The following is a 15,433-nucleotide window of genomic DNA, read 5'->3' on the forward strand; positions in this document are numbered from 1 at the left end:
TGTGAAACATAACATCATCATGATCATCATTATGTGAAACATAACATCATCATCATCATTATTTGAATCATAACATCATCATCATCATCATTATGTGAAATATAACATCATTATCATAATCATATGTGAAACATAATATCCTCATCACATGTGAAACATATCATCATCATCATCATCATTATGTGAAACGTATCAACATCATCATAATCATCACATGTGAAGCATAATTATCACTATCATCTCCATCACGTGTGAAACAACATCATCATCACCATAAGCATCACATGTGATATATAACATCATCATCATTTCCATCAAGTGAAACATAACATCATCATCATCATTACATGAAACATAACATTATCATCATCATTATGTCAAGTCATCAATAATCGAGACGTAACAAAAATCATCATCCTGTGTGAGACCAAGTCATCATAAAATGTGAAACACGACGTCATCATCTAAATAATCGTGATATGTGTAACATAAGACCGTGGTCATATATGACCGTTATGTGTAATCATCATGTATGAAACATACTGTCATCAAAATCATCGTCATATGTGAAACATATGTTTATGAGCAACACTTTCATCCATTTCTGTACCATATGTCGGTAATGCAAAACCACCTTATTCCTATTTGATTTAAAGCCAACCATGCATAACACCATTCATTTTGGTTCGTTAATAATGCCTTTTATAGCAATGCAGAGACCGCTGTGTGGTCCTGATTTTCTCAGAAGTTTACGAGCACTGTCAATTCTTGGAACGCTAACCATCGCAAACGATGCTATGTGTATTCTTGGTAATGGAATATAAAACGCCTCGTTCTGACCATGCAAGCTATATACGTTAAGACGACAGACCTATCTGAAAAGCATAATGTGTATATCCAACGTATACAACTGAATATAGCTTATGGGTGACCTGTATACGGCGCAAGCTCTATAATGTGTAACAATGCGCTCTTACCATCTTGCTGGAAGCCTCCTAAATCGCATGACTTTCCGGCGTAACATTTCTGGACGGTTGCAGGTTTGTGCTCGGTGTAACATAACTCTGACAACGAAGCTTGACAAACAACCTTTCGTTTCTGCTGACCGTATCCGCAAGATACAGAACACTAAAACAGGATTAGAATAGATATTAAGGCTTATTAAATACCGTCTTAATTTTTGGAAACCGTTCTTTTATTCATACAATATTGCTTTTCCTCTCCATTTACTCTATAACTGTGTAAAATATAAACATACTTTCTTCAAACGTTTCTTCAGTTGTAATTCAAACAAGCATAATACAATACGATAAGGAGACAAAAATACAGTTGAGCAATGCAGAGTTATGGTACATGGAAATTGCGCTTCCACTAAATGTCCGGTATCAAAGTGCGAAATATGAATCGAACCGCTTGAACATTTCTTAAATAATCTTTATGCAAGTATAATAAAAAGACAAAGGTGATTATTGAAAAAGGAGACAAAGGAGAATAATGTCCTCTATTTTTGTAAGCAGTTTTAATAAATTCGCTTAAGAATTTTTAAGAGTTTGTCAAGGACAGTTTAACTTAAGAAAGGAGATACGTAAAAAAAGAAAGCAAGGTAGAGCTATGGCACTTTCCCTCAATGTCCTCTGTCAATAAGATTGAACAAACTCCAATAAGTGGTTTCAGAAGTTCTGACTTGGACAAAAAGATGTAAAATAAGCCCAGCTATGTATCTGTTACTGGATATCAACTTTGTTGCACAAGAATTGTCACTTGATTAAATGCGACGTCAAATAAAGCTTACGTCTACCTGGTCACGGACAAATAAGGCAGACAATCGGATGGACGGCCATATGAACAGTGTGATTAGTTAAGCGATTCCACCAAAATCGGGACTATAACCAACGACCAATTCTGTGTTAATTACAACGTCACTATCTTTCTGAAGATTAAATATTTGAGCCAAAAACGTTCGAATAGAAATATTTCCAAATATTTGCATGAAATTAGCTTCAAGTTTGGCATTCTCTAATCACGGACAACTACCTCGAAACTAAGCACATTAACTTATTAGGTACATATGCATACAAGTATTTTGTATTACAGAAAATAGATCAAGTTATATCTGCGAAAAGTTTATTTAAAACTACAATGTCGGATTTTTCTCATCAAAGTAATAACTTGCTTAAAAACAACTTTTTCAAAACTGTGCAGCAAAACAAAAACAAGCACACAATCCTACCTTTTTATTAACTGAATTTTATTAGCATTTATTCATTATCATGATGCCTTAAAAATCTACATTGCAGAGTTTTTCTTTCACCGAAACGCGCAAAACTACTTTAATACAGTGATGGAATATACTTACAGGAGACCATGGTCCAGTCTGCCATTCGGGACAGTCCCCGAGGTAACACGGAGCTTTTCCTTCCGGTCTCACATCGATGCAGTTCCGGTCTAGCGCGTGCTCTGTGCTGGAGTTATGATGTTTGAGGCATACCACTCGGCGATACTTGAAACCATCTCCGCATGTACGACTACATAGTCCCCATTTAGAGGTATGCCACCTGTAATAAATATTGAAATATGAACCGCTAACAGAAATGATACATTTAGAGGTTTACAACCTATATGCTATAACCTAACGTTTCGTCTCAGTACTGTTACCTATTTGGATTTTACCTAAACCAAAACAGTATTGTAAAACGTATCTATTGATGATATTTATCAGTGATTATTTCTTTATTTCTGACAATCATGTTTCTTTTTGTGTCAACTCAACTTGACTTTTAAAAATTTAAGCTAGTGCCACCATAGTTACATTTCTGTGAAATTGTGATTTAGGAAGAGATGCCATTTAGCGAATTATTTTTAGCTCTATTAGTTAAGTAATTTGAACAATCTTAGGTTCACCCAATGAACGTAAGTGTAAAATCATTTTACAATCAGGCCAGTAGATTCTGACAAGTATAAATTTTCCAAAACATTCCACTAAATGCATATGGGAAAAGTAATTGCTCCCCCTTGCAGCAATGGTTTTGACAAACATGAAAATTTAAACAAGACTGGCACAGGGTCAGTTCAAGATCGTTTTTAATGCTTTTGAAATTTGATCAAAGGCTTAGGAGGTGTTTGCTAATCTAATCTCTGGTGGCTATATTTTTTGACGAATCAGAATAACTTAATTAACCTTCGTAGAGAGTCATCCAAGAAACATTTGTGTACAGTAATCTTGAAATTGGACCGACAGCTTCTTGAAAGAAGATTTTTAAAGTTTCCAATATACATACAGGAGAGAGTGACTGCCCTTGTAGAATTGTAGAAGGGTGTTTACTATTTGGAAGTGTCATCACCAAAGGTCATACAGTACTTATAAACACTGATCAACACAGGTACCTATAAGCACAGGAGGAACTTTCCTCACACTCTCTGGTCTTTGGAAGGGATGGTTTAGCGAGGCTTGGACAGAACGTGGAGCTGACTTCTAGTCCCGTGTTTGAGTCTTTACACACCTCATACGGAACTTGTAATCCTTTCTAAAAACATAATTACATGAATCTATAGTGTGATTATAGGTGAAAAAGTTGGTATTCAATCGACATTTTGTGCTTACAAAGCAACTACCGACATAGAATTTATCAAAATAAAAAACATGGTAAAATTCTCCAGCTTAATTATTTAATTATATCTATCGTCATATCTATTGAAATATTGTAAAAAAGCGACACCTGTCTGCTTGAATTTTGACAGAAATAACTATAATACGCATTGAAAGAGAAAAGACAGTATGTAATATTTGGGCATGTTTAGTAGCAAAACCTTGGCCCGAGTCCAATTCTTCAACTATTTATTATTTTAATGTTTCACAAATTTCTAGAATAAATTCGGAGAACACACATGGCACATACATTTTTCTGACTACACGTCTTTTTCATTTCTTTTAACAATTAAAGAAAGGATGTCTGATGAATTATGATAGCTTTAATGTATTCTAATTTGTCCCAAGTCAACATGATTCACTTCCCTACCCCACAGGTCTTGGAACACATACTCCATCCTATGTCCCAATGAAACCGTTTGACGTCAGCTTCGTGATGTTGTTTCTTATGGTCACGTGCTGTGTCGCATGATGTTCCGTCGCCGCCACATACTCCGCAAGGATCTAGTTTTCTCTTGGAGCCGACGATATCGTCACAGCCGACTTTCTGTAAATAAAAGGTAACCATAACAGTTTTCTGCCAAATGGTACTTATTCAATTTCGAAATTCTAGTTTACTGCTATAGCTATCACCTACCACACTTTCGACGGTATGTCGGACTTTAATTTTGTTTGATCAGTAAGCCCTGTCGTTACCTGTTGTTTACTAAAATTACACAAAATGTATTCAAATGTCAACTCATAGCAAAATCATTCTTAAATGTGAACGGGGCAACAAATTTATCGCCTGATTGTTAGAATTAAGGAAGTCATTTTTTTGCCATCGCAGACTATGTATCATTTGATTTAATGACCGGTAAATACAGGGCTGGATGAAATACTAACTTTTAAAATGTTAGTTGTTCTTTTACCTAATTTTGGCATGTATTTGTTGTATTTACGTTTCAAATAGGCCTTAGACGTTTAGTTATCTCATTTATACTTGTTTTTTTTTTCGAAGTATAAATCATTATCAGAATTACTGACCCTGCAGCGACCTCCTATGCAAACACCTTCTCCATGCTTTCCGCAAGCAGTCCCGTTCCATGCACGAATCTGCATTTTCAGAATGAAACCAGTTTCTACAGTTCGGCAATAAAGTGCGCATGGCTCTGCTGAACTATGGTACGGTACCCAATTAAAGTAGTTGTCTTTGATGGAAACTTTGTTAAATGACTGGCACTGTTTGTCCCTGATAAAGAGGCCCTCACTTCCACAGCCCTAAAATAAACAAGTAAACTTGACCTTTGCACTTTATTTTACTCAGAAAACGTTCTTCACTCTGTTCAAATTAGGTCGTTTTTTATTCACTTGATTTCCAGAAGTCCCATTTTTAGCTCTTATATTTGAGACATTCTATGCCGATGTTAACACCAGTTTTGAACATACCGGTGTTAATACCAATTTGGAATATGCCGATGGTAATAACAATTTTGCCCTTGTTGATGTTATTTCAATTTTGTCCCTGTCGATGCTTATACCCATTTTGACTCGGCCAATTTTACACAGTCGATGTTATAGCCTTTCTGGAAGATGCCGATGTTATTATGTTCTGTAACTTGAGACGTACATTACTGTGTACAACTGACACTTTAGAATGAAATAGTCAGATTTTATATTGAAACATTTAAGGTGGTTCGCGGGTTTCCTACGAAAATTTCGAAGTATGGGATATAAGACTAATATTCGGTCTGTATATTCTAACATCTCCTGTTTTTCATTTGGAGAAAAAATTAAAACGTTCTGAGTCCACATTTTCTTTGAGAAGCGCCCCCTAGCGACACATGTATTTTTCAAGGGAAATCGCAGTTTTTCTGTCAAAATGGCATTAGAAATAACGTTAACAAATCGCTTAATAATTTGATACTCTCTAGGAACTATGATGCTATTGCAGCGACCAGCCGCCAGACTTTGTGCTACATGAGAAATTTATATTCCGTATTTTGGGGTCAGAAAATCAAATGTCAATGTCAAGGCGCCCTGATTTAATTGTTTCCGTATCCTTTTGTATACTGTCATGGCTGAATCCATTTGCAAAGGGGTGTATTATGCACATTGGGCGTTGTTCTTTTTTGTTCAGTACTGTGGTAGAATACGTCGCCTTACGCGTTGTAATGTTAACATATCTGTTGTATTCAAAAATAAATTTATTTGAAGTTGAGAATAACTTATTCCTCGGTTATGTTTAATTTTCCACCATATCTACCTTCCCAAGCAATTAGAAAGCATTTTTAAAGTGAATATACATTGAATCGGACGCAAATTCGATATTTGAATTCCAAAATATGAATCTTCCTCACCAAGGTGTTGCAGACTTTGTAACGTATACCAGTGCCCGGACATGTCTGCGAAGCCCCTAAACAAGTCCGGGTCTTGTTGGCAAGTCCTCCGCCACAGGGCCTCGAGCAGTTGCCATATTCTCCCCATGCTGCCCACTCCGCACTGATATTGTAGGCTATCACCTGAAATAAAAATAATAGATTCTGATACAAAAACTGTACATCCGAATGACGTGAATGCTTATAATGTTAGGTCAAAATTCCGCATTCAGTACAATGACATCTATTTTAGAGCTGTATGTAAACATTTAAACAGAATATCTTGTTACTATTAATTATCTTTATTATATTTGGAAATATATTGTTCTCATTAATTCCTTGTTAATAACACTGACTAAAAGAAATGCTTTTTTACGGATCAATATGTATGTAACGTGCACACTGGGATTTGGGCGAAGTGTCAGAAGGAACTATGGTAAATGAGTAGCAGACGCTTTGTTCCGAGAAAGCATCCGTATTTCTATCTTCAACACTTTTTATCTCAGGTAAAACCAAATACATATTAACCCTTAGCCTGCTAAATTTCTATAATGGACTGTTCCATCATTCAGTTTGGGCAGTACCATTTAGTATTCGAAGGGGTGTTTACTGAAAATTTACTGACTGAATAGCGAACAGTGCAGACCATGATCAGCCTGCACGGATGTGCAGGCTGATCTTGGTCTGCACTGGTCGCAAAGGCAGAACCAATCGCCGCCAGCAGGCTAAGGGTTAAGCAAAAATGTTGCCTTAATTGAGTTACCGGACCCCTAGTCACTTCCTTTTTGAAAAGGCATATATGAACATGAATTCCTTGAAAAAAGTATCAGAATTACGCTCGTATATACAGCCTATCATCAATGTAGAAAGTGATGTTTATAAATATGTTCCTACCGAAGTTTAATTTGAATGGAGGCAGGCGACTCTATCAAAATAAATATTAAATGCTTGACATATTTCGCCCCGTGGTATGTTTATCAAAATACTTAGTACGTGCCCTATTGTAAATTAAACAAATATTTGATTGATAAAAGGCATACCTGAACAACTCTTAAGGGGGATAATGTATGCAGATTAAATTTTCAAAATAATATAAACAAATCTTGTAAACAAAATATAGTTTATCCTTTAATAGAACACTTTGTTTTGTTCTTAATTTACAAACCTTATAGAGCACGCCCTGGTCAGTTATCAGAGCACGTCACTTTTTACCTATCAAAGCACGACAACGGTTTATTATCAAAGCATGTCAATGATTAATTGGATGTCAAAGCACGTCACTGGTTAACTATAAAAGAACATCACTGGTTATCTTAAGATGATTTAACTGGTAAACTAACAGAGCACGTCACTGTTTAACTATCAGAACACGTCACTGGTTAACTATAAAAGAACATCACTGGTTATCGAAAGATGATTTCACTGGTAAACTGACAGAGCACTTCACTGTTTAACTATCAGAACACTGGTTAACTATAAAAGAACGTCACTGGTTATCTAAAGATGATTTAACTGGTAAACTGACAGAGCACGTCACTGTTTAACTATCAGAACACTGGTTAACTATAAAAGAACGTCACTGGTTATCTAAAGATGATTTCACTGGTAAACTGACAGAGCACTTTACTGTTTAACTATCAGGACACTTGTTAACTATAAAAGAACATCACTGGTTATCTAAAGATGATTTTAACTGGTAAACGGACAGAGCACGTCACTGTTTAACTATCAGAACACGTCACTGGTTATCTATAAAAGAACATCACTGGTTATCTAAAGATTATTTTATCTGGTAAACGGACAGAGCATGTCACTGTTTAACTATCAGAACACGTCACTTGTTAACTATAAAAGAAAAACTCTGGTTATCTAAAGATGATTTTAACTGGTAAACGGACAGAGCACGTCACTGTTTAACTAACAGAGCACGTCACTGGTTAACTATCAGAGCACGTCACTGGTTATCTAAAAAGAGTCTACTGGTAAAGAATGACACGGTTAACGACAGAGCACGTCACTGTTTAACTTCAGAGACACGTCACTGGTTAACTATAAAAGAACGTCACTGGTTATCTAAAAGATGATTTCACTGGTAAACTGACAAAGCACGTCACTGTTTAACTATCAGAACACGTCACTTGTTAACTATAAAAGAACATCACTGGTTATCTAAAGATGATTTTAACTGGTAAACGGACAGAGCACGTCACTGTTTAACTATCAGAACACGTCACTGGTTAACTATAAAAGAACGTCACTGGTTATCTAAAGATGATTTCACTGGTAAACTGACAGAGCACGTCACTGGTTAACTATAACAGCACTTCACTGTGTTTTCGAAAAAAAATCGTTAAATGTCTGTTTCTGGACAAACATCGTTGTGAAATAAATTTGTTGCACTCTTAAAAGAAATATATGCTCTTGTCAGCAGGAAATGTCTAAACATGTAGTATACTATAACTTAAATGATAAATGAATTTAATATGTTTATGCTTTAGAAATAAAACAAACAGATTCCCGATTCAATTACTGGCCTGCCAACGGGAATATTACACTGTAGCGGAATTAAGTTGGCATCACGTCGGAAACACATGTACTGAAATGTTCTACGTACCTACACCTAGGGTACAAAGACCACCCGTACACATAGCAATACATTTGTCTTACTTTAGTTATTTTATATACATTTTATATAGCATTTCAAAAAGAGATTTATATATTTCTGTTGTATTTCAGAAATGTAATCAGTTTATCTTGTGTATCAACTACGACTTTTTCATCACACTTGACAGCTGACTGTGGACGAGAGCCACCACCTTCGTCTTTCCATGAAAAAGTATGTCACGCATATCTACACTATTCATGCTGATTATATGTATGTCCTCGTTAACACTGTTGAAGTAACGCGCATCCAAAACTTGAGAGAAGGGTATATGAGTGCCCCATTCCCATTAATGTCCGTCCCGGAACAAGATATGTCGCGCACATATACACCCAATGACGACCATGTGTATTAAACTTCATTGGAATCTCCTTTCAAGCGTGGAAGTAGTCCCTGCACAAAAACCCTTTCGCACACGTCAGAATTTAGTCTTGAATCAGAAATTTGAGTAGGTATTTAACGCCACATAGACCAACAGTTAGTCATTAGTCTTCAACCTGACAGTTTTATATGTGTCTTTTACCTGAAAGTAGTTATGGGTCTTAGACCCAGCCGTAGGTTTGGTGGCCTTAAAACCCGACAGTAGTCATGGAATGGGTCTTGAACCGGGCAATTGTTTTTAACTCGACATTTGTCCTGGCCCCGTGTTCACAAAACATTTTCAGTCTTAGCTGGGTTTGATTATGAAACTTAATATGTCATTTCTATCTAAACAGCATGTTTAAACTGAATTACGAGTTAATAACTATGTTCAAGTGGCTATTTAGTATTTATGGTCAGTTTCAGTTGGAATTTAACCTTGAAAATTTCCTAAAATTGATATTAAAATTTCAAATTCAAATTTAGCTGAGATCGAAAAATGTTTTGTGAACGCGGGGCCTGGATATTAAACGCATCAGTTGTTTCAAATTTTAAACCTGACATTCCTCATGGGTCTTTAAATAGACAGTTGTTACTGTTATTGAACCATTTAAGAAGTCATGAATGTTAGATTAGGCAGAAGGAATTTTTGCCCACTCAAGAATACAGCAAGAGTGAAGTTCTAGGTAAATGCGGAAATGGAGATTATTTCCTTTGTGTTTTTTACTGTAATCAGAAGTAATATAGAACACCTGAAGCTAGCGCGATCAAATCCCGACGGAGCGGAATTTGACTGCGGTTTCCACACTCGGTCAAAAAACGCCTCCATTGTTAATATATGTACCTTGCCAACTCTTTAAGCAAGTGATTTTCCAAAGTATAATTTAAAAAGACATACATGTACTTACCAATATTGGTATTATTATCCCAAAACGGATCATATCAGAATACAAATATATCCACTAAATTAAGTATATATGTCAACATGGTGAAAAATTATATTTTAAAAAGATATATAAACTCGTTCAATTGTTTACAAGACATCCAATGTTCATCCAGACACTGATATTTATGTCACAATACTACCTTCCTAAAATAAAATGTTCTTCTAAAGTATTTTTTAACTTAATCTGTGTTACAGAGACAAAATTCATATTTTAATCTTTCTCCCTAAATGCTTGGACATGAAGTCAAATAAAAATCGCTTTTTATCTTCGCACGCATGAGACTTGGAGTCTCCATTCATCATTACAAATTATTCATTATGCAATTTTAAATAACAACAATAAAAACCAGCGTCCGCATCAATTATTGATAATTAAATTCTTTTTACTTTTAAACTGAATGAAAACCAAATGTCATTTAAAGCAAAAATGCATGTCAGCGTCCGCATCAATTATTGATAATTAAATTCTTTTTACTTTTAAATTTAAACTGAGTGAAAACCAAATGTCATTTAAAGCAAAAATGCATGTCAACGAGGCACTGGCGCACTGGTTTTAAAAAGATGAGTTCATAAATGCTTGCATTATAATATTGAAATCATTTAGTTGAAATGCTACATTAATTACTGTTTTCCAATCAATCCAAATTTATCAGGCACCTTTAAAAACTCAAAAATGCAATTTGCGTTAAATATAACATTTTCATTAACGTTTTTTGAGCTCTTAGTTCGAGTAATTATTTATTTTTTTACAACGGCTGGATTAAGTAGGAGTTCCTATCTATATCTGATATTTTATTTGTCCCAGCTATGCATATTAATTTTTTTAAATATTTTAATCTAAGCATTTGATGTACTTTTTTTAAAAAAAAAAACGCTTTAATCCAAATTTGAGTATTAATAAAACACTCGACATAGTTCATTGAATTAATGGGTACGTAAACCTACCACTCTTATTTTTGCTCTTTTTAGATGATAACATCTAAAATTTAAAAAAAAATCAAAACCTTTCTAACCCTTTTATTATAAATGTTAACTGTGAAACTTGCAGTCATTTTTAATAAATGCAATATAACTTACATATATTCACTATTGATCACTTGAAATAAAGAAATATGTCTCTGTTACTATCAAAAAATAAAATGAAAGCTATTTAAGATAAAATGTTATCGTGTCTGTTTATGTAAAGTAGTACGAGTGCAACTTCGACACGAAGCCTTGATTACGGTGTACCGTAAGGACTATCGTTGTTTTGCCCCTTCCTCGTAAGACGAGGTAATAGCGAAGTTACTGTTTACGAGCCACGACGGGATATGGCAAGATAACACGCTATTTAGACCAGAAAATTCGATGCAAACAAGCGAAAACAATATATGATTCGTTTACTGGGAATATTCGACTCGGGGGCAACAGTTTAGGTGGTAACGAGTTACCAAGAACATTTGTAATGGTGTCATTTGGAAAATGTTTCCTCTTCTAAGTAACCGGGTGTTTTATTATCCAGTGACCTTTAATATACATATAGTTAATATCATGAAAGAATTCACCTTAAGGTTCTTTAAAACATGACATGTGTTTGAACTGCTTACCAGTTTGTCAAAGTCATTTTTAACACTTACAAATAAAATACCGGTATGATATAAAGTGTATCTATGGAAATGATAACAGAATGTGTCCGTAAATTGATTTTATACAAGACACATACACATTTTAATGAGCTAGGCAACAGACCATTAAACATTTTATTTCTTGTGAAATCTAAAACCAAAGTGAATATAATTTCAAGTGATTGCAAAGATAAGTATAGTCACTTCTTTCAAATATCTGTACTCCATGGGAAAACGTCTGGGAGAAATCATTTTTGACATTCTTTATAATAATAGATGCCATGCCGACTAACTTCGATTTTTCGACTTGTTGTCTCCACTGGTAACAAGTCGAGCCCCTAGTATAACTTAATCATACAGAATAAGTCCTTAATTAACATACCACAGGATGAACGGTTTATCGTTGATTTATTAAAAACAATCAAACCGTAAGGCTTCGTGGTTATAAAACTGAGTTTTGAGGCATACAGACATAATGGCGGATACAAATAGTCCTCAGTTTTTTTGCTCTGTAGGGCTATTTTCCTTATTTTCTTTTTTTGCTCAAATCACATGACAGATCTATGCTTGACATGTAGGTAGCATTTTCATAATGAAATAACAACATTACAAAAATTTTCATGGAAACGTAGATCATACACCACCAGTATAATTTGGGATCTCATTTTTTAGCTGATTTTGCAGACTGTGTGTTTGACTGAAATTATTTTTCTTGCATTAAACATGACCCCCACTTTTCTTTTGATCTTTAGTTAGTACTGACAATATTCTTCAAGAAAATGTAGGTTACAGAAATTTAAAATGGGTTCTGATGTGTGCTGCAGTCATTGGAATTAGGTCAATTTTATATAGAATAAAGAACAACAACTATTTAGTGTGTTATAACCTTGAGACCAAAGCCCGTAGTCATCCAAGTTCTAAGTCTAGATTTTAAGCTTACACTTTAAATGTATAAAATGCATGACCAACGACTTTACGACATCAATATTTTACAAATTACACGAAGTTAAATAACTTGAGAAAAACACATACTTTTTCATGTATGAAGAGGGGACATAAAAAAAGAAAACGTAATAATATAGTAAGGGAAATGTTTACAAACATCAAATGGTAATAGCACAAATTTGATCGAAATAAGTCAACGACCCCGTAAACCTAAATTTTTATGACAACTTCACATGTAAAATTTTAATTACTTTTGTCCGGAGACGTTAATTTTACAAAGTAGTACATTCTTTTTATATAAAAAAAGAAGAACGCTTTTGAATAACTTCTTTTATCTAACTATTTCATTATTTACAAATATGTACCAAGGATCCTTTATAAAAGTTGTATGTAGAGAAAAGGTACTATAAATTACTGTCTTTTACAGCTAATCTCTGGGAACTGCGTGATTGTCCTGGTGGTTATTTCGTTCGCATTATAACTGTTTGAAATACTGCCTCCTCTGTGATTTTATTAAACAGTTTTCAAATGGTTTATCAATATTATCCTTGACAAAATAAGATATATCATAATTATATACATTTGACAAGCAAATCGTGGTATAACTATATATTATGCATTCAAAAGTTGTCACTCTTTCATTTCGTTTGTATGCCTTACGTACATTCTCTGTAAATAAAGCGGCATGGAGCGGTTCCATTCTTTTAATGATGGTGTGTAAGTCATACGGGCAGTTGATGTCATTAAAACAATATTAGACTTGTCACCAGTCATTATTGCAGACCAAGGTGGGTACTCGGGCGGAAACCTCCGTATTCTGCTTGCCTGCGGGATTAAAAACTAAATGAGAAAGTACTGCCCGTATGCTAAACATTATCCCAAAATTATAACAATAAATAAATGATCGAATGATAATAGCAAAGAAAAAACAGACTATTTTGTTTAATTCGTACTTTGACAATCGACGTATTCTCCGTGAGCATTTTCAGGATTCTCCGTTTTTGGTTGCGGGTTTATCCCGCTACCAAAGTTAGGTGTATTTCTGACAATCATGTAGTATCTTTATTTGATTCCAAATCACATCCAAAGGAAGGATGTTCATGTGTTACACAAAGTAGTCCCATTCAAGAAGAGTGCGGATGAATTATCAATGAACAAGTAGCTCTTATTCTTCCTCTATCCATTCACACTGGCCATTTAGATTATATAAGATATGCCAATGATTAGGTATTCCAGCCCATGGTTACATCACTGACTTCCCGCTGTTCATGTAAGGTCAGGCAGAGTTTATCTTAGATATGAGGCACATCAGTATTTGTTTCTTATACATATATATTTATAGATTTGCATTTTAAATGAAAATAATTCTAGCAAAATCCGCAACCACCAGACATCTCAAGGCTTTGATTTACAGAAAGCCATGCACGTGTCGAGCTACAGAATGCCGAATTGTCTAACGAGAATACGTAATCACGCGGAAATTGCCGAGTATAATTTGCCCACTACGTTAATGCTTGTGTGTGACTAAGTATGACGCATCATAGATTTGATATACGCTTTATCTGGGTTTCATTTATAGGAATTTCCGCAAAATTATAGAAACTTGTTTTGTTAGACATTATTCTATTTCAACTGATTGTCTTGTTATCATGTAAATGTCAAATTATCATGTCCAGACACCTAAATTTAAACGCTGAATTATGTTATTTTGCACGTAATTGTGTTGAATTTACAGTGACAGCTAAAGAAAAAAAGCACTTTGCAATCAGCTGACATTTACATTAAAATTTATTGTGATCTTCGTTTAGTGGTTCTTGTACAATTCCGTCAAGCGGATTAAACATGTGTAGAAGAAAGTAATTCAGATTTTTAAGAAACGTATATAAGCGGTTTTAGACTGTGTTAATTTCAAGTACGACTGGAAGAAAATGTTTTAAGCCCAATCAGGATATAGAAAGTCTTGGAATGCTTCGCCGAATTTGATCAAAGAGGTTTTGGAAAAGTGACGTAAGACCCGGCAAAGGTGAATCTACTCATTTTGGGCTACGATCATTACTTGATAATAAGCTTGCCCGATTCGTCGTTCTAATGCATTATCTTATCCGACTGACAAAGCACGTGGAGCAGTAAAGAAAATATCAAGAACCATACGTACCTCTCGTAAAATATGAGACAAAGACAGTGTTTGCCGTATACAGTACTTATGAGACGAAGTTATAATACCATCATATCGTCTGAGTTATCTAAATACACTAACTAGAATATTGAAACATTGAATTTAAGATTTCTAACTGATACGTTCCTAATGTCTTACTTTCTGTACAACTTTATTATATAAATGTTTTAAAGAAATAAGAATATACATTTAGATTTACCTTTGATCATTGTTTTAGACAGTGGTTCTCCTATAACAATTGCATCTCTTCGTCCACTGAATCTAAAAGCTACATACAACCAGTATTTTGCATTGTTGTCATCTATTAATAAAATATTCATACACATGCGAGAAGTCCTGCAATCTCTCTCTCTCTCTCTCACACACACACACGCACACAACAACAACAACAACAAATAAACTTCACATATACATGCAAATGTGTTAAAAACAAATAATCTAATATAAGCAAGAGGCGCAAGTGGGCCTAAGTCGCTCACCTGAGGCCGACTTTGACCTAATTAGATCTTGCTTGTGACAAAGTATTCAATTTAAAAAAGAATTTTAACAAAAAATAAAAAATTTAAATCAAAAAGGACTTTTAAAAGTATTTCTTTTTTAGCTCTAGCGGCCCCTAAAAGGGACCAAGTGCCCCTACTTGAACAAATTTTGGAGAGGACCTTATAATGATGCTACAGACCAAGTTTGATGAAGATCCATCAAGCGGTTCGTGATAAGAAGTCGTTTAAAGGTTTTTT

At 34.6% G+C, this 15,433-nt stretch overlaps 1 protein-coding gene across 4 annotated transcripts in view; it reads right to left on the reverse strand.

Annotated features, from left to right (window-relative positions):
• Positions 1-15,433, reverse strand: part of LOC123566114 (ADAMTS-like protein 1) — a 56,159-nt gene that overhangs the window by 12,073 nt on the left and 28,653 nt on the right. For 3 of the 4 annotated variants that reach the window (XM_053550159.1, XM_053550160.1, XM_053550162.1), the window contains exons 2-7: positions 5,986-6,147; positions 4,673-4,906; positions 4,017-4,193; positions 3,385-3,524; positions 2,357-2,555; positions 978-1,128 (exon numbers count right to left, since the gene is read on the reverse strand). In XM_053550159.1, the coding sequence (XP_053406134.1) occupies positions 978-1,128; positions 2,357-2,555; positions 3,385-3,524; positions 4,017-4,193; positions 4,673-4,906; positions 5,986-6,147 (1,063 nt within the window). Of the gene's footprint in view, positions 1-977; positions 1,129-2,356; positions 2,556-3,384; positions 3,525-4,016; positions 4,194-4,672; positions 4,907-5,985; positions 6,148-9,933; positions 10,102-15,433 lie in introns of those variants that run through there. The other variant, XM_053550161.1, reaches the window with a different exon arrangement.

This window comes from Mercenaria mercenaria, chromosome 8, assembly GCF_021730395.1.
Source record: "Mercenaria mercenaria strain notata chromosome 8, MADL_Memer_1, whole genome shotgun sequence".
NCBI lineage: Eukaryota > Metazoa > Mollusca > Bivalvia > Venerida > Veneridae > Mercenaria > Mercenaria mercenaria.